Below are 19,059 nucleotides of genomic sequence, written 5' to 3' on the forward strand. Positions count from 1 at the left end.
GATGGCATTGATGGTAAGAAAACCTTCTTCTTTAGGACCTGAAGCTGTGAATCTAGGCCTGGCCACTCAAATGTTCACATCAGGAACAGTTTGCTGTGCATATTGTGTAGAGCACATAAATGGTGCCAAAGGGACATGGGCAGGTGAGCGGTGCATGAAGAACTTTTGTGGCTGACGGATGCGTTCGCTATCTTGCTTGTTATGATGGTTTCACTGGTGTATACATACTTTAATCATGTCGAAAATGTTTGTATTTTCTATTTTAAATTGGACTGTCTTTGTATTAATGAATTTTCTGAGTTCTTGACACATTCTATTCTTTGCCATATCTTTATCAAGTATATACACAAGTTCTTTCTTTACCTGATATGTGACTCGCAAACATTTTCTCCCAGTTTGTAGATTGCTCTCTCTGCCCCTTCCTGCTCACGCTCTCTATCTCTTCCTCCCTCTCTCTCTCTCTCTCAAAATAAATGATTAACTTTGAAAAATCATGTAAATCTACCACAACTGATTATCCTAATTGCATCCAATTGTACCAAAATGCTACAGCTTCCACTGCAGGGCTGGGTAGGGGGCATGGGCCTTGCACCTCAACCTTGTGTGCTGTGAGGTGCTCACAACCCTTTGTCACCAGCAGACAAAAACAGAAGGAGATGCAGCAGGAAATGGTTGCAGTGAAGACAAGAAAGAAGTGTGGCTGTGCACTGGTAAATTGACAACAACCGTGCTTGTTCTTGTGAGAAGGTTCTGGGAACTGGGCCAACGTCGATTGTAGACTACAGACTTCCTGGGTACTGAGCTGTGAGGTGCATAGGAATCATCCTTTCTTCTCTTTACTATGTCATTTCTAATAAAGTGTTACAGATATTTTTACATGCATGAGAGGGAGGACATGGGTTGAAAAAAGGTGTCAAATTATAAAACAGAAACAAGAAATGTGTAAAGAAGCAGACATTGTCAAAAGGCAAACTGCAAAACCTTTGAGGCTTTGAGCTCCAAAAATGCAGAAATAGACTCGATCTGTGGAAGAGAAAAGATACAAATTCATATCGTAATGGGGCACGGACACAGGTAGGATGACAGCTTGTAGCCAGTTTTAGGTGATTGTAAATCATGTTGGGGTGTCAGGGTGGCTCAGTGCATTAGATGTCTTGAGTTTAAATTTAGACTCTTGATTTTGGTCCAGGTCATGATCTGATGGGTTGTGAGTTCAAGCCCTGTGTTGGGCTCTGCACCGACAGCATGGAGACTGAGATTCTTTCTTTCCCTCTCTGTGCCCCTTCCTGCTCATGCTCTCTCTCTCTCTCTCTCAAAATAAATGAATAAACTTAAAAAAATCATGTAAATCTACCATGACAGATTATCCTAAATGCATCCAGTTGTACTAAAATGCTGCAAGTTTTCAGCTTTATTGAATTTTAATTTACATAAAATAAAATTCATCTCCTTAAGTAGATTTAATCATCAATTGAAAAATACATCCAGCAAGTCTTGCTATTTCCCACTAGCCTATATATGTGTATGTTGTCATAACATATATTCATTTTATTTTATCTTTTATCTTTTGATCCCTTCCCAGGTTTCACCAATCCCCTCAACCTAGGAAGCATCAGCCTGTTCTCTGTAACTATGAGCTTGTCTTGTTTTTTCTTTTTTAGATTCCATATATAAGGGAGATCGTAGAGTACTTGTTTTTCTCTGTCTGCCTTATTTCACTGAGCATAATTCCCTTGACATCCATCCATGCTGTTGCAAATGGCAAGATTTGGGTTTTTTTTTAAATGGATGACTAATATCCAATTGTGTATATATGCCATGATTTCTCAGTCCATTTATCCATCAGTGGACACTTAGATTGTTTCCATATCCTGGCTATTGTAAATAATGCTGCATTAAAGATGGGAATGCAGATAACTTTTCCAGTTAGTGTTTTTTCCTTGGGATAAATACCCAGAAGTGGCATTACTGAAACATATGATCGTTTTTAAAAAAAGTTTTTAATAAAATTTTTAATACTTATTTACTTTTGAGTCAGAGAGAGACAGAGCTAGAGCAGGGATTTGGTAGAGAAAGAGAGAGACACAGAATCCCAAGCAGGCTCCAGGCTCTGAGATGTCAGCACAGAACCTGATTTGATGCTCGAACTCATGAACTGTGAGATCATGACCTGAGGCGAAGTTGGATGCTCAACTGACTGAGCCACGCAGGAGCCCCTCATTTTTTTTAGAGAGAGAGAGAAAGGGATAGGGACAGAGGGAGAGAGATAAAGAGAGAGAGAGGGAGAGAGAGAGAATCTTAAGCAGACTCCATGCTCAGCGTGTAGCCTATGTGGGACTCAATCGCACGACTCTGGGATCATGACCAGAGCGAATATCAAGAGTCCAACACTCAATCAATTGAGCCACACAGGCATTATTTTTCTTTCATTTTTTTTAGTATCAAGGGATTTTATAATAACTTTGGAGAAATGTCAGTAATTTATGACTATAATTCTGTAATGCCTTATTTTAGAATATAAAAACTTCACTGGATTCTAAGCTAAGCTTTTAAACTTTAAAGTTAAATTATACTGTTCTCTCTCATGTCACAATCCCTGACAGGATGGTTGCACACACGAAATAGAAAAAGACACTTGGTCTTTCCACAGAGGCATCCATTTTGTACCCTACAAGGGTGAGTTGGCTTGTGTAACCTGCCTAGCTGGCTTCTTAATAGGAAGAAGCAAAGTTCCATTTTGAATATAAATGGGGAAGGGAGTCTCCCACTGAGATGCCCCAAAATCAGATTTTGTGTTACTTGCTGCATTGTTCTTATGAGGAATAGCTACCAGCAGCAGCAGCTCCGAATTCTCTTTGTAAACTATAATATTTTGTTTCCTCTTCTGTGGGTCACTTAGCTACAAAAAGTAAGAGTAAGAAGCTCCAGGAAATCCTGGAAAGTACTTGGGCATTCCCCAAGTATTGTAAGAGAACGTCAGGCTTTCTGTAGACTTCGAATAGGCTTCTCTAGAAGGGCCTTCTATAGAGTTCTGGGAGTGCCGCAGCCACTTATGGGGGGGGGGTGCCGTGAGGCTACAGAGGAGGGATGTGTGTGAGGGGAAATGGGGGACCATGCAGGAGAAGCAGCTGGATTACCATCCTAATGCTGTGGCTTTTGTTTCCTGATGTCCCAGGGCTTAGAAACCAAGATGGCAGAGATTCACAGCTGAGACTAGTCTTAGTGGGTAAGACCGGAGCAGGGAAAAGTGCCACAGGCAACAGCATCCTCGGAGAGAAAGTGTTTCATTCCAGCATTGCGGCAACATCTGCCACCAAGACCTGTAAGAAATGGAAGAGCAGGTGGCAGGGAAGAGAAATTGTGGTTGTGGATACGCCTGGCATTTTCGACACCGAGGTACAGGATGCTGACACCTGCAAGGAGATTGCTCACTGCATCTTCCTGACCTCCCCAGGGCCTCATGCTCTGCTCCTGGTGGTCCTGCTGGGCCGGTACACGCAGGAAGAGTGAAAGGCCACGGAGAAGATCCTGCAAATGTTTGGACTCAGAGCTAGGAGATACATGATTCTCTTATTCACCCAGAAAGATGACTTGGATGGCATCAGTTTCCATGATTACTTACAGAAAGCACCCAAAGGTATCCTAGAGTTGGTGGGCAAGTTTGGTGATCGCTACTGCGTGTTCAACAATCAGGTGACAGGAGCTGAGCAGGAGGCCCAGAGAAATCAGCTGCTCGCCCTGGTCCAGCGCATTGTCGCCGAGAATGAAGGAAGATGATACACTAATAAGATGTACCAAAAGGCTGACAACGAGATTCAGAAACAAATGCAAGAAATGCAAGAATTTTACACAGCAGAGCCAGAGAGAGAGAGAGAGTGCAGATAAGAAAGGAGTTTGAAGACAAGATCAGAAAGCTGGAGGATAAACTGGAGCAGCAGAAACAAATGGAACAAATGGAGAGGGAATTGGCTGAGAAAGAGGCATTATATGCTGTAAGGCTGCAAAAACAGAGATGAGAATCAGTATAAGGTAGTTGACTTGATCATGAAAGCTCTGCAGATGGTTTTTCCTATCTTCTCTCACCTGTTTATGAAAGATTAACCTGAATGAGAAGATCTGATTTGCTACACATTTTCCGTTGGCCCTGCCAAGCCCCTCACCCCAGAACTCATTCACCAACCTTGAAGCACTCTCGATTCTGTCTCTCAGACTCTCAGGATGAAGGGGTATAATCAGATTCACTGGTGGTGATTGGTAGATGTTTGATTGACTTACCAGGGGAGGGACGCATTCTCAATTTGTGGAACTCCAGAGTAGAAGGTATTGATGATCTTCTAAGAAGATGACCCCAAAATTTCTCTATTTGTCCCAAGTGAAATCCAGATTCCTTTTAGATTGGTGGATCCTCTCCCTTTGTTGCTTCTACTCACTTATTTTTGCTTTTAGGACATGGCAATCACCTTACCCATATGGTTTGTTACAAAGATTGGTTCTTCATGTTAGGTAGTCTATTGATGGAGATGCTTATAGAATTCTTTCCAGATGAATGGAAATTTATTTAGTTACACTTTTACAGAGGGACTCAAGTTGTTCCGTATCAGCTGCCCACTGAAGAAGAAAGAGTTGTCTGGAAAACAGGCCCTTCAGAACTCAACTAAGTGAAATGCCAGAAAGAGCAGTTGAAAGACGGAGATTCAACACAGAAGACAACAACGGTTTGCTGTATTCAGACATATCTACAGCAACTCTTTGACAGACTTCAATGCAACATATTTGCTGAATAACCAGTTCTCTCCTTTTCATGTGAAGCTAACTGTTGCCACTTCACCTCCACCACCTCAGACCTTCATAACTTACTGCACATACCACCCTCTCCCAGCTGAACTGCTTGCTAGTTGGTATTATAATAAAAGTTTTCTGTTCTGTCATATTTCCATAAATTTGCAGTCCACTTCTTCTTGGAAAATACCTTTGATATTTCTTTTTCTTTATTATTTTATTTAAAATTTATTTATTTATTTATTTAGAGGCATGAGCAGGGGAGAGGCAGTGATAGAGAGAACCCCAAGCAGGCTCCACACATCAGTGCAGAGCTTGATGCAGGGCTCAAACCCACAAACCATGAGATCATGACCTGAGCTGAAACTGAGAGTGGGATGCTCAACGGACTGAGCCACCCAGGTGCCCTACGTTTGCCACTTCTTCTAAGACTACAGGTGTGAGTTTCACTTTTTGGTAACAGTTCAAGATGATTTCAGAGCTAGTCTTGGTCTACCCTCAACACATCTCTCCTCCTTTTCCTTGGAAATTCCCAGCCACATTCTCAACCCCTCTGCCAGTCAAACACCACCTTCTTGTTGGATTCATTCATTATGCACTGATAGAAGTTATGTGTAACCAAGGCTTTAGAGGCCTTTCTGGTTTTCCTGGAGCAAAAATCCCCTTTAATATATGGATAACAGTAGGAGGTGTCTCTATCTGTTTTCTAGTTTTCTATTTGGTACTTCTCACATAATCCATGCGAAGGCTTCCCAAAGCACATTTCCATGTTCTACCAATATGTTCTGGTGGTCATATGTGACTTATGGCAACTCTCCTCACTCTGCCATCTTGACATTGGCTTGTCTATGCTCAAAGCCATTTTGCCCAAAGGGACATATACCTCTCCCAGTTTTCCCCAAACACCCATGAGTTTAGACTGTACTTTTAATTAATCTCGAGGATAAAGGAAGCACACCACAAAGAAGCTCACAATCCCTCAAAATCCCTTTTCCCCAGGAGAAGGGACCAAGATGGTGGAGTAGCATGGAAGTTTTCTGCTTCTCTCATTCCTGAAATTCAGCCGGATCAGCACAAAAGCATTTTTCACACTAGAAAATTTATCTGAGGATCAACATAACAATCTGTATAACCTGAGCCACAGAACTTGGCAGGTACACAGGATGAGACGTGATTTGGGAGAGAGAGAAGCCATGGAGGATAGGGAGTTGTTTTTGCTTGTGGAGATAGGACAGAAACAGGGGGTAGAATACAGGAAAACACTCCCCCAAAAGGCAACTGTAGAGAAAGAGAAAGAGTGGAAACACCCAAAAGGGACTGAACAAGAAAGCAAGAAAGGAGAAAGTAGATTTTCAATACCATTAAGAAGACGGGCCCTATAAACAAGGGAGCCCAGAGTTGGAAACTCTGTACTTCGCTACCTGGTGGTGATCTGGTGGGAAGGGTGAATCCCCAGGAGTGAGGTCCGAGGGCTCCGAGGGCCATGTGGGGAGAAGCGGTTCCCCTGCTAAGAGAACATTTGGTAGAGGTCGTGTGGCCTCCCCACAGGTAAGTGTCCCAGTGGACCCTGGAGAACAGCTGTTTGTTGGTTTTGGAACAAAGGCATTATGGGGCAGTGAAGTCTGGCACCAGATGTGTGTTGTGATTTACCACAACCCCTGAGACGCTGCTGCTACATGACTGGGCGAAAGTCTTGTGGGGCACATTGGTACCTGGCTGTAGCCTCTGGGCATCTGCAGCAGGTGGTCCCATGAACGTTCCCAGGGGTGGCGAGCACCTGGCCATTGCTTGGCAAGACCCTCCCACGGAGGGTTGGAATGGGTCCACAACTAAGGGACCTCAGAAATGAGGAGTTTGGAAACACAGCCCCTTCTGAGATGAAATTCAGAAGGGAGGTGCCACCTCATGGCTTGGTCGCAGATAGTGTAGAAGTGGGGAGTGGATGGATGCTGGAGACAAAGGAAGGTTGCATGTTTTTAATTATAAAATGTTTTCCTACTTTTTATTTCCTTTTTTCCCCCTTTCTTTCCCTTTTTTCTCTATTCTGTCAAGCTTCTTTCAACAACCACACCAAAACACACCTAGGATCTAGCATCCTTCATTTGATTTTTGTGTGTGTTGTTTAAAATTTAAAAATTTTTAAAATAATTCCTTTACTTCTTCCAAAATGAAGGAATTCACTGACAAGAAGGGACAGGAGGAAATGATCCTGACAAATAAGCAAAATGTCTGAACCAGAATTTGGAGTCCCGATAATACGAATATTAGCTGGGTTTGAAAAAAGCATAGATTCCCTTTCTGTGGAGATAAAAGAAGTAAAATTTGCCATCATGAAATTAAAAATGCTAGAATTGAGATGCAATCTCATATGGTTGCCACGGTGGCAAGGATGGATGCAGCAGAGCAGGGAATCGATGATGCAGAGGACAAACTTATGGGGGTTAATAAAGCAGGAAAAAAAAAGAGGGAAACTAAGGCAAAAGAGCATGATATAAGATTTAGAGAACGTGGTGACTCATTAAAAAGGAATAACATCTGAATAATACGGGTCCCATAAAATGAAGACAGAGAACACAGAGAAGAAGGTTTATGTGAGGAAATCATACCAGAACACTTTCCTACCCTGAGGAAAGACAGACATCAAAACCCAGGAAGCACAGAGAACTCCCATGAGATTCAAAGAAAACCAACTATCAACAAGTCATTTCATATTCAAATTCACAAAATAAAAAGACAAGGAAAGAATTATATAAGCAGCAAAGGAAAAAAGCCCTTAACCTACAAGTGCAACCAGATCAGGTTCTCAGCAGACCTATCCACAGAAATTGGCAGGACAGAAAGGAGTGGCGGGATATATTCAATGTGCTGAACTGGAAAAGTAAGCAGCCAAAAGCTCTTCATTCAGCAAGGCTGTTTGTTCAAAATAGAAAGAGAGATAAAGTGTTTCCCAGACACAGGAAAACTATAGACATTTGTGACCCTTAACCAGCCTGGAACGAAATTGTGTGAGGGACTCTTTCAGGGGAGAAAAGGTGAACCAAAGCAAAAAAGACAAAAGCAACAAAGACCAGAGAACACCACCAGGAACTCAAACTCTACAGGTAACACAATGGCAATAAATTCATATCTTTCAGTACTCACTCTACATGTCAATGGACTAAATGCTCTAGTCAAAAGACATAGGCTAACAGAATGAATAAGAAAACAAGATCCATCTTTAGGCTGTTTCCAAAAGACCTGTTTTATTTTTTTTATTTTTATTTTTTCCCTCTTTTTTTTTAATATGTGAAATTTATTGTGAAGTTGGTTTCCATACAACACCCAGTGCTCATCCCAAAAGATGCCCTCTTCAATACCCATCACCGACCCTCCCCTCCCTCCTACACCCCATCAACCCTCAGTTTGTTCTCAGTTTTTAAGAGTCTCTTATGCTTTGGCTCTCTCCCACTCTAACCTCTTTTTTTTCCTTCCCCTCCCCCATGGGTTCCTGTTAAGTTTCTCAGGATCCACATAAGAGTGAAAACATATGGTATCTGCCTTTCTCTGTATGGCTTATTTCACTTAGCATCACACTCTCCAGTTCCATGCATGTCGCTATACAGGGCCAGATTTCATTCTTTCTCATTGGTGTGCATATTTTCTTAAGCACCAATTCTCTGATACAGATTTGTGAGAAAGGACAATGAGATAGGGAGATTTTAATTCTATTTTTAATTCCTCTTGAGTTAATAGTTGCTTTTGTAGGAAAAATGCTTTGAGCAGGCTTATGCAAATGAGTCCCTTAGACTTTAAGTCAATTGCTTCTTGTGGAGCAGTGTGGAGTACACGGGGAACAGCCTACGTAGCAAAATTAAACATAGACGCTGCACAGCTACCTCGTTCTCACCCTCATGGTGAATTCCCTTGACAATCTCCCAACCAAATTTTCATACAATTCTTAATGCTTCTTCATTCCTCCATGAACTGAGGAAAAGACAATATATCTCTTGCTTTCTGAACCTGGAGAGGTGGAATCTGGGACACATGTCTCATTGGTTTATTCTTTCTTCCTCTGTGTTTTCTTACCCCTAGAAGAAGACAGAGTGTTCTCAACTTCTGTTATCTGGACATCTACTATATAAAATTCTATTGGGCAGCAAGGGAGCCCTGGACTTTGTCATGTAAATTGGACAAGTGCTAGACTATAGGCAATCCCTTGTGAAGAAACACCAACACCCTGCATTACAAGGCTGTCATGTTTTCACAAATCCTTTTTTCTTTTTCTTTTCTTTTTTTAGTCTAGAAGCTGTTTCTTCAGGTTTTTCTCTATACTGTGTGAAGCATTAGCATGTATCAGAGCCATCAGGAAGGCTTGTTAAAGTACAAAGCCTGATTCAGTAGGCTCGGGGTGGAGCTTGAGAATCTGCATTCCCTACAGGTTGTGTTGTTCACAGGTGTTGCCCATGCTGCTCGTCTGGGACCATACCTTCAGAGTGACCGCCCAGTCGCAAATAATCTCACATTTGAAAGGGACAAAGTCATTTCAATCATATTCAAGGCATTTCCCTCGTTCCAATTGTTACCAGCTAGATTCAGAATACGGAAGACTCCTCGTCTCCAAGATTCTCAAGTATACATGCAAAGAACTAAATCAAATAAGGCAAAATGCCAGATTTCTATCCAAAGTCTAGGACTCCCTAGTAAAGACGGAGTGGAGACCAGAGCAGGGGCCAAAACCCAAAGTTGGAAAACTTTATTCTTCTCCCTGAATGGAACAGAGCTAGTCGCACATCCTGGGGCCATCTGACAACCAGATTTACTGTCCAAGAAGGTGACTCAGCTGGGACCTGCCAGAAAGAATATCTTTGGTGTGTATACAGAATGGAATAAGGGACCAAAAGTGTGGGTCACGTCTGGCCCCAGTAAGCTAAGAGGGAGAAAGTACCATCTGTTTCATGTTTTTAAAAAATAAAACACAATAGGAAAAATGGTCTACTGAACTATCCTAACATTCTCACATTCTGAAACAGATCAATCACTGTCTTTCATGAGGAGATCATTTATGAAGGGCTCGCAGCAGAGTTTCTGTTTCCCTGGGGTGAAGGTGGAGGGATCAGCACTTTCTCCTCTGAGACAGAGAGAGGAGAGTCACCTCTTGTATCCTTGTCTGTGTCTTTCAAAAAAATGCTAATGAGGTGCCTGGGTGGCTCAGTTGGTCAAGCATCTGACTATTGGTTTCCTTTGCCTGAGGTCATGATCTCATGGTTTCCTGAATTGGAGCCCTGAGTAGGGGTCCATGCTGACAGTGGAAGGCCTGCTTGGGATTCTGTCTCTCCTTCTCTCTCTGCCCCTCCCCGTTTGTTCTATCTCGGGCTCTCTCAAAATAATAAATAAACTTTAGGGGAAAAAGGGAGGTGGGATTATACCAGGTGGGCCTGACCTAATCAAAAAATATTTAAAAGCAAGAGATTCTCCCACTGGAGAGAATATCCATGTTGAATATCTGTATTGAGAACTGCCTATCAAGAGGGACAGCCAGGGTGACCCTCTGGGAGGAGGAACTCAGTCCTAAAACCACAAGCAACTTAATGCTGCCAACAACTTGAATGAATTTGGAAAAAGACCCTGAACTCCACAGAGGACACTACTGAGCAGCTGACTCCTTGACTGAAGCTTCAAGCAACTCTGAGCACAGGACCCAGTCAGGCCTTGCCTAGACTCCAGACCCCCAGAGACGGAGCCAATAAGCGTATGTTGTTTCAAGTTGCTAAGTTGGAGGTCATTTGTTAGGCACCGATAAAAAAGTAATGCACTTGTTATATTTATAGTGACTTTCTTTTAAATAGCATGTGGTTGGCCTTGCTTTTTAATCCAGTCCTACAGTCCCTGCTTTTTATTCCAGGGTGTTTAGACCATTTATCACAGTCTACATGGAAGTACCATTAGACCACTTCACATGTCGTTTAAGGAACTTACACTAGTGTACTTAACAATTTCTGCCTCCTGGGTGTTGTCATGCCTTACTTTCACATACGTTGTAGGTCCCTCCATACACTATTACTATTTTTGTTTTAGACAATTGTCTTTTAGAGCTATGAAATGTAAGCTACAAAATGTCTTTTGTATTATCTTCCTTTTTGCCATTTCTGGACCTTTTTATTTCTTTAGGTAAATACAAATTTCTGTCCGGTATCACCTTCATTCCTTCTGGATGAGGAACTTCCTCCAATCTTTTTTGTAGCACAGGTAAGTCAACAGTGAATCCGCTCAGCTTCTGTGAGGGAGGCTTTAGCTCACTTTTATATTTGAAAGCTATTTTTAAATTTTTTTCAATATATGAAGTTTATTGTCAAATTGGTTTCCATACAACACCCAGTGCTCATCCCAAAAGATGCCCTCCTCAATACCCATCACCCACCCTCTCCTCCCTCCCACCCCCCATCAACCCTCAGTTTGTTCTCAGTTTTTAAGAGTCTCTTATCTTTGGCTCTCTTCCACTCTAACCTCTTTTGTTTTTCCTTCCCCTCCCCCATGGGTTTCTGTTAAGTTTCTCAGGATCCACATAAGAGTGAAACCATATGTTATCTGTCTTTCTCTGTATGGCTTATTTCACTTAGCATAACACTCTCCAGTTCCATCCATGATGCTACAAAGGGCCATATTTCATTCTTGAAAGCTATTTTTATGGCTTAGAGAATTCTGGGCTGACACTTTTGTTCTTTCAATAATATAAAGATGTCAGTCAATTGTCTTCTGGATTGCAAGCTCTGACGAGGAATCATCTGTAATTACAATCTTTATTCCTCTAATATAATGTGCCTTTTACACCGCAGTTATTTTTAAGTCTTCCTCTTTATCTTTGGTTTTTTTGCAGTTTGAGTATGAAGTGCCTAGATTTTTATTTGTTTGTTTCTGTATTTATCCTGCTCAAGCTTCTCTGGGACTCTTGGATCTGTGTCTTGGTGTCTTCCCTTGTTTTTACAAACGTCTGAACCATTAGCTCTTCAAATGTTTCTTCTGTTCATTCTCTTTTTTTCTTCTTCTGGTACTTCAGATACATATGTGTTAACCTGTTTGATTTGCTTTGCAGCTCCCGGATACTCTCTTCTCTTTTTCTTTTTCTCACTCATTTTTAACTTTTGTTTTCATTGGAAGAATTTCTATTCTCTCTTCTTCAAATTCACTGACTCATGTTGAGTCAACTGTGTTGATTGATGTACCTGCTAGGGAACACTTCATCTCTGATAGTGCTTTTGACTTCTACCACGTATGTTTGATTCTTATGGTTTTCATCTGTCTGTTGAAATTTCCCCATCTTTTATTTCATGTTGTCCAGTTTTTCTTCAGTCCTTGTTGTTATTTTAAAATCCCTGTTCAGTTCCTGGACTTTTTCTGAGTCTACCCTGTTGTTGTGTTTTATTTTTGTTCTCCTGCTTTTAAAACAAGTTTCATAATTTTATTAAATTGTAGACATAGGAGGAAAGGAGCAAATGAAATAAATAATATTGATGCCTGGATACAGAATCCCTTGTCCTCCATCAGGCTGTTAGGGTGGGATTTGAGTCAGCCCACAGGGAGTTGGACCGGTTGGGATTGTTGCTACAATTATCGATGGAGCAGCTATGGCCCCATATTTCTCTAGGGTGCCTTGAGCTTAGTGTGGGCACTCAGATGCCATGTGGTTTTACTTAGTGTTCTCATCCCGTTTACCTTCAGCTTCCAGTCATCCCTACACACTCTGCTTCCCAGAATCTCTCCAGGCCTGTGATGGATGGCTGGTGCTTATCAATCATTGCTCCTATGGCGTGTGGGGGCAGGGCAGCACATATGTCTGTTGTCCTGGTCCAGCCTGAGTCTTATGCATGGCCTGTGCACCTGGGCCTGGGGACGTGGACTTTCTCAGTAGGTCTGACTGCACTAGGGTTCTCAAGAGAAACAGAACCAGGTGGAAATATATCAATATCTATACCTATCTCTCTCTCTCTCTATTGATGTAGATATATATCTGTATCTATAGATATTGGTATCTTTCCACATTTGCACTTTGTAACTGGAATGTAATCATATCCTACCTTATACTTCCACTAGCTCCCAGGAATATACACACAATAATGTGCAGTATTTATTATTGTGAATAATATCTGTGGAGTATGTATGAGTGTGAAATGTATCTGTTTATGAAATCCTTTTTTTTAATTTATGAGTATTTACTATTACGAAAAGTTTCCTCTTGGATTTGATGATTCTGTATCACAGTTTTATGGAATTTAACCTACAAAGTGGTTTTATCATATTATTTCATCATACACGAAAGCTATCAAGATGAACATTAATGTGATCATCTCAATAAAGAAACGGAACCCCTTTCGGCCCCACCTCTTGGAGCAGGTGCATGGGGGATGGCTCTGAGACAGACACAAGTCCGGGGCCACATGCCACACCCTGCTCTCTCCGCTACTCCTTCTAACACGCCCTCGCCAAGTCCCAAGTAGGGCTTTTTACCCGTGGGTGTTGAAGCCTTCCTTTGATTCAAGCATACATTTCCGTATGCGAATTTAAAAGCCATAATACTTATATTTATTTTAACTTCCCATTTCTATATGCAAACAAGACAGAAACAAACAACAATTGGAGGGCGTGTGTGGACACGTGGTCACGAGACAACGTGAAATGAAAGAATGACGGGTTAAAGTCAGCCCCACAGTGCGTGCTCGTGCACACGCGGCCCTGGAGGCAGAGCTGGGGACAGCGGCCGTCCCCCCAACCCCGGCCCCCTCCCTGCTGCCCGCGGGTTCCCGAGTTGCCGGGTTACCAAAGGGATCCCTCATCGCTCACAGCCCCCATGTGAGCCCCGCAGGGCTGCTGAGGACCCTAAAGACGGAGATTAATGGCGGACTTCCGCCCAGCGGCACTTCACCGAGCCCAGCTCACTGCAAGGGCCACCGGGGCCCTCAGCCTCCTGACCACAGCTCACCACAACCCCGAAGTCCAACCTGCCACCCGCATTCTGGCGCCCCAGGAACTAGTGGCATCTAAGCACAGGCGCACACGGGCCCTTCTAATCCACGTGGAACTGGGATGGCCCTAGGGGTCCCCCCAACAACCACCTTCTCCACATGGAGCTGCCCCCACCTCCCGCCAACACCACCTTCCTTCCAGCCCCTGACCCTGGGCCAGGTGAGTAGGTGCCTCCTGTTGCATCCACACCTCCGGACTAGAGCATGGCTGATTTGAAGAGAGGAGCTAACTTCCTTGAAAGTGTTTTGTCACATTGTGACAGAGCAATAAGGAAACCCTATGGGTTTGGTTACACAACCTAAGGATGGCATCTGATTTTCTAGTGATGTGGCGGTCAAGCACTTTCATGGGCTGGCCTACCCCCATTAAACTCCATAGTACCACCATAGCAGTGGAATGTCGGGGTCTGAGGCTTTCCACCAGTGCACCTGTGGCTCCCTCTTACTCCATTGTGTGAGACGACCTCTGGGTTTTGCTTTGTTTTGTTTTATTTTGTTTGTGTTTTTTTTTTTTTTTTTTGCATAGTAATCCATTTGAGAAGCACAATGAAGACATTCCCCAAATTTCGACTTCACTTTGGAAAGACATCAGCCATAATAAATGCTAGAAACTTGGGAACTGTTTTATTTTCAGTATAGTTATTTCTCTTTTTTGGCAGTAAATTATTGTAAAGGAAATAAACCGATGTATCAGAAGTAAACATTAATATGTATGACCCTGACATCACTTTCACAGGTGATAATAAAACATCCAAGGGTCACAAAGGGCCAGATCTAGCCGGGTATAAGAACTAGGACAGTATTAAGGAGGGTCAGTGTCTGCTTTGGTCTGAATGTTTGTGTCCCCCACAGGTTTCATGTATTGAAAATTTCGTGCTCAAGAGGATGGTTTTAGGAGCTGGTTTTAGGAGGTGAGTCAGTCAAGAGGGTAGATCCCATATGACTGAGAATTGTGCCCTTCTACAAGAGGCCCCAGAAAGCTGACTCATCCCTTCCACCATGTGAGGACACAGCCAGATGTCAGCAGCCTGCAACCCAGAGAGGTCTCTCACCAATCCTGACTGAAATCACATCTCCATCTTGGACCTCCAACCTCTAGAACCATGGGGAAAATTCTTCTGCTATTTAGAAGTGGCCCAGTCTGTGCTTTTTTAAATTTTATTTCTTATTTTTTTAATATGAAATTTATTGTCAAATTGGTTTCCATACAACACCCAGTGCTCATCCCAACAGGTGCCCTCCTCAATGCCCATCACCTCCTGCGTCCCTCCCACCCCACATCAACCCTCAGTTTATTCTCAGTTTTTAAGAGTCTCTATTGGTTTGGCTCCCTCCCTCTCTAATGTTTTTTTTTTCCTTCCCCTCCCCCGTGGTCTTCTGTTAAGTTTCTCAGGATCCAGATAAGAGTGAAAACATATGTATGTATGTATATGTATGTATGACTTATTTCACTTAGCATAACACTCTCCAGTTCCATCCGCATTGCTACAAAAGGCCATATTTCATTCTTTCTCATTGCCAAGTAGTATTCCATTGTGTATATGAGACACAATTTCTTTATCCATTCATCAGCTGATGGACATTTAGGCTCTTTCCATAATTTGGCTATTGTTGAGAGTGCTGCTATAAATATTGGGTACAAGTGCCGCTATGCATCAGCACTCCTGTACCCCTTGGGTAAATTCCTAGCAGTGCTATTGCTGGGTCATAGGGTAGTTCTATTTTTAATTTTTTGAGGAAACTCCACAGTTTTCCGGAGCAGCTGCACCAGTTTGCGTTCCCACCAACAGTGCAAGAGGGTTCCTGTACCTCCACATCCTCTCCAGCATCTATAGCTTCCTGATTTGTTCATTTTAGCCACTCTGATGGTGTGAGGCGGTATCTCAGTGTGGTTTTCATCTGTATTTCCCTGATGAGGAGTGATGTTGAGCATCTTTTCATGTGCCTGCTGGCCATCAGGATGTCTTCTTTAGAGAAGTGTCTATTCATGTTTTCTGCCCATTTCTTCACTGGATTATTTGTTTTTCGGGTGTGGAGTTTGGTGAGTTCTTTATAGATTTTGGATACTTGCCCTTTGTCTCATATGTCATTTGCAAATATCGTTTCCCATTCTGTTGGCTGCCTTTTAGTTTTGTTGCTTGTTTCCTTTGCAGTGCAGAAGCTTTTTATCTTCATGAGGCCCCAAAAGTTCATTTTTGCTTTTAATTCCCTTGCCTTTGGAGATGTGTCACGTAAGAAATTGCTGCGGCTGAGGTCAGAGAGGTTTTTTTCCTGCTTTCTCCTCTAGGGTTTTGATGGTTTCCTGTCTCACATTCCGGTCATTTATCCATTTTGAGTTTATTTTTGTGAATGGTGTAAGAAAGTGGTCTCGTTTCATTCTTCTGCATGTTGCTGTCCAGTTCTCCCAGCATCATTTGTTAAAGAGACTTTTTTTCCATTGGATATTCTTTCCTGCTTTGTCAAAGATTAGTTGGCCATACTTTTGTGGGTCCAATTCTGGAGTCTCTATTCTATTCGATTGGTCTATGTGTCTATTTTTGTGTCAATACCATGCGGTCTTGGTGATTACAGTTTTGTAGTAGAGGCTAAAGTCTGGGATTGTGATGCCTCCTGCTTTGGTCTTCTTCTTCAAAATTACTTTGGCTATTCAGGGTCTTTTGTGGCTCCATACGAATTTTAGGATTGCTTGTTCTAGCTTCAAGAAGAATGCTGGTGCAATTTTGATTAGGATTGCATTGAATGTGTAGATAGCCTTGGGTAGTATTGACATTTTAACAATATTTATTCTTCCAATCCATGAGCATGGAATGTTTTTCCATTTCTTTGTATCTTCTTCAATTTCCTTCATAAGCTTTCTATAGTTTTCAGCATCCAGATCTTTTACATCTTTGGTTAGGTTTATTCCTAGGTATTTTATGCTTCTTGGTGCAATTGTGAATCGGATCAATTTCTTTATTTGTCTTTCTGTTGCTCCATTATTGGCGTATAAGAACGCAACTGATTTCTGTACATTGATTTTGTATCCTGCGACTTTGCTGAATTCATGTATCAGGTCTAGCAGACTTTGGGTGGAGTCTATCAGGTTTTCCATGTATAATATCATGACATCTGCAAAAAGTGAAAGCTTGACTTCATCTTTGCCAGTTTTGATGCCTTTGATTTCCTTTTGTTGTCTGATTGCTGATGCTAGACTTTCCAACATCATGGTAAACACAGCGGTGAGAGTGGACATCCCTGTCGTGATCCTGATCTCAATCCCTCAGAAATACAAGCAATTCTCAGGGAATACCATGAAAAATTATATGCCAACAAATTGGACAACCTGGAAGAAATGGACAAATTCCTAAGCACCCACACACTTCCAAAACTCAAATGGGAAGAAATAGAAAATTTGATCAGTTATCAAAAATCTCCCAACAACTAAGAGTCCTGTACCACATGGCTTCCCTGGGGAATTCTACCAGACATTTAAAGCAGAGATAATACTCATCCTTCTCAAGGTGTTACAAAAAATAGAAGGGGAAGGAAAACTTCTAGACTCATCCTATGAAGCAAGCATTACTTTGATTCCTAAACCAGACAGATACCCAACAAAAAAAAGAGAACTACAGGCCAATATCCCTGATGAATATGGATGCAAAAATTCTCAGTAAGATACTAGCAAATCAAAATCAACAGCATATAAAAAGAATTGTTCACCATGATCAAGTGGGATTCATTCCTGGGCTGCAGGGCTGGTGCAACATATGCAAACCAATCAGTGTGCTACATCACATGAATAAAAGAAAAGAAAAGAACCATGTGATCCTGTCAATCAATGCAGAATAACCATTTGACAAAATTCAGCATCCTTTCTTAAAAGAAAAACCCTGGAGAAAGTTGGGATAGAAGGAACATACTTAAACACCATAAAGGCCATTTATGAAAAGCCCACAGCTAATATCATCCTCAATGGGGAAAAACTGAGAGCTTTCCCATTGTTTTTTTTTAATATCAACTCAAGCTGACTAAGACAGTGTCTACGTTTTGATAAATGCTCACACACACACAAAAATGTTTGTTTCCCTTTGCCATGAATCCACTTTCTACAAAACACTACCAGTCATTTCACTATTTTTTCAGGAAAGAAAAATGCATCCAAACTACTAAAATGAATTAAGGACATTTGAAAGTTAACCACATTTATTTGAATAGTGTACATATAGTCAAAAGTGACATCTAAACGCTAAAAGTCAACTTGAGCCTTTGTAAAGTCGATATAGTGTCCAAGGCTTCCTGCGTCGTTAAGACTCGCAGTCTGAAACTCCACGTTTCCTTTGAAATTGGTTTTAAGTCTCTCTCAGCGCCTTGTACCCAGCCCCTCTCCTTGCAGGCTCCCCGCATTTGGAAGGGCAGCGCCTTCAATCTGGGTCTGGGGCCCCCCCACGGGAAAAGCAGCAGGACAAGTAACTGTTCCCCCTCCAGGAGCTGGAGCGCCCGCTGCCACCCCTACCGCGGGCCTCCAGCCAGCGCCGCCCCCGCCCCTGCCCCAGATCGCGGGACACCAGCCGCGCTGCCACCAGGCGGAGCGTGTCCTCGGGACGCGCGTGGCGCCGGGCCCACGCCAGGCCGTACACGTCGTCGGTGAAGGGCGCGCCGTCGTGCTCCAGCGCCAGCCGCTCCACCAGCGCCAGCAGCTCGCCCACCTGCGCATCGCGCTCGGCGCCCTCCGCCCGGTTGTCCAGGGCGCACACGCGGCCGCCGCACTCGGCCACCAGGGCCCGCAGCGCGCGGTTGTCGGTGGCGCGCACGTAGTCGTGCAGCGAGCCCCCCTCCAGGTCCTCCCGGCGCGTGAAGACGAGCACGGCGCGCGCCAGGACGCCGGCCCCGAACAGCTCGCGGACGCCGCGCGCCGCCTCCTCGTCCTGGGCGGTGAAGCGGCCCAGCTGCGTGACCAGCAGCAGCGCGTGCGGCCCGGGCGCCGAGAGCAGGTAGCAGCTGGCCCGCTCGGTGCAGTCCGGGTCCGCGTGCCGGCCTTGGGCGGTGAAGAGGTCGGGGGTGTCGGTGACCTCCACGCGCCACCCGGCCCAGCTGCGGCTCCCCAGGGCGCAGCTTCTGGTCACCGGGGTGGCCGCGAGCCTGGACGGGAAGAGCCTGTGGCCCAGGATGCTGTTGCCCGTGGCGCTCTTGCCCACTCCGGTCCTGCCGGCCAGGATGAGCCTGAGCCTGCGCTCCTGCGCCTGCGGCTGCTGGTCGTCCGGGTCCTGGGAACCTGTGAGGACAGAGTAGGCGTGGGCCGCCGGCC

General features: G+C 43.6%; 2 protein-coding genes across 4 annotated transcripts in view; one reads left to right on the forward strand and one right to left on the reverse strand.

Annotated features, from left to right (window-relative positions):
- Window positions 1-641: 641 nt before the first annotated feature.
- Window positions 642-19,059, forward strand: part of LOC124525088 (GTPase IMAP family member 8-like) — an 82,972-nt gene continuing 64,554 nt past the window's right edge. Inside the window, 4 exon segments of the mRNA XM_047097562.1 lie at window positions 642-710; window positions 2,604-2,676; window positions 3,176-3,791; window positions 10,865-10,880. Of these exon segments, the coding sequence (XP_046953518.1) occupies window positions 657-710; window positions 2,604-2,676; window positions 3,176-3,791; window positions 10,865-10,880 (759 nt within the window). The 5' untranslated portion in view covers window positions 642-656.
- The window catches only part of LOC124525083 (GTPase IMAP family member 1-like), a 43,078-nt gene continuing 42,106 nt past the window's right edge, over window positions 18,088-19,059 (reverse strand). For all 3 annotated transcript variants that reach the window (XM_047097550.1, XM_047097552.1, XM_047097551.1), the window contains one exon: window positions 18,088-19,026. In XM_047097550.1, coding sequence (XP_046953506.1) covers window positions 18,176-19,026 — 851 coding nt within the window. In that variant the 3' untranslated portion in view covers window positions 18,088-18,175. The remainder of the gene's footprint in view (window positions 19,027-19,059) is intronic.

The sequence above is a fragment of the Lynx rufus genome, unplaced genomic scaffold (assembly GCF_022079265.1).
Source record: "Lynx rufus isolate CCGP_SWC_20201006 ecotype Redwood Valley unplaced genomic scaffold, mLynRuf1.p SCAF_4, whole genome shotgun sequence".
Lineage (NCBI taxonomy): Eukaryota > Metazoa > Chordata > Mammalia > Carnivora > Felidae > Lynx > Lynx rufus.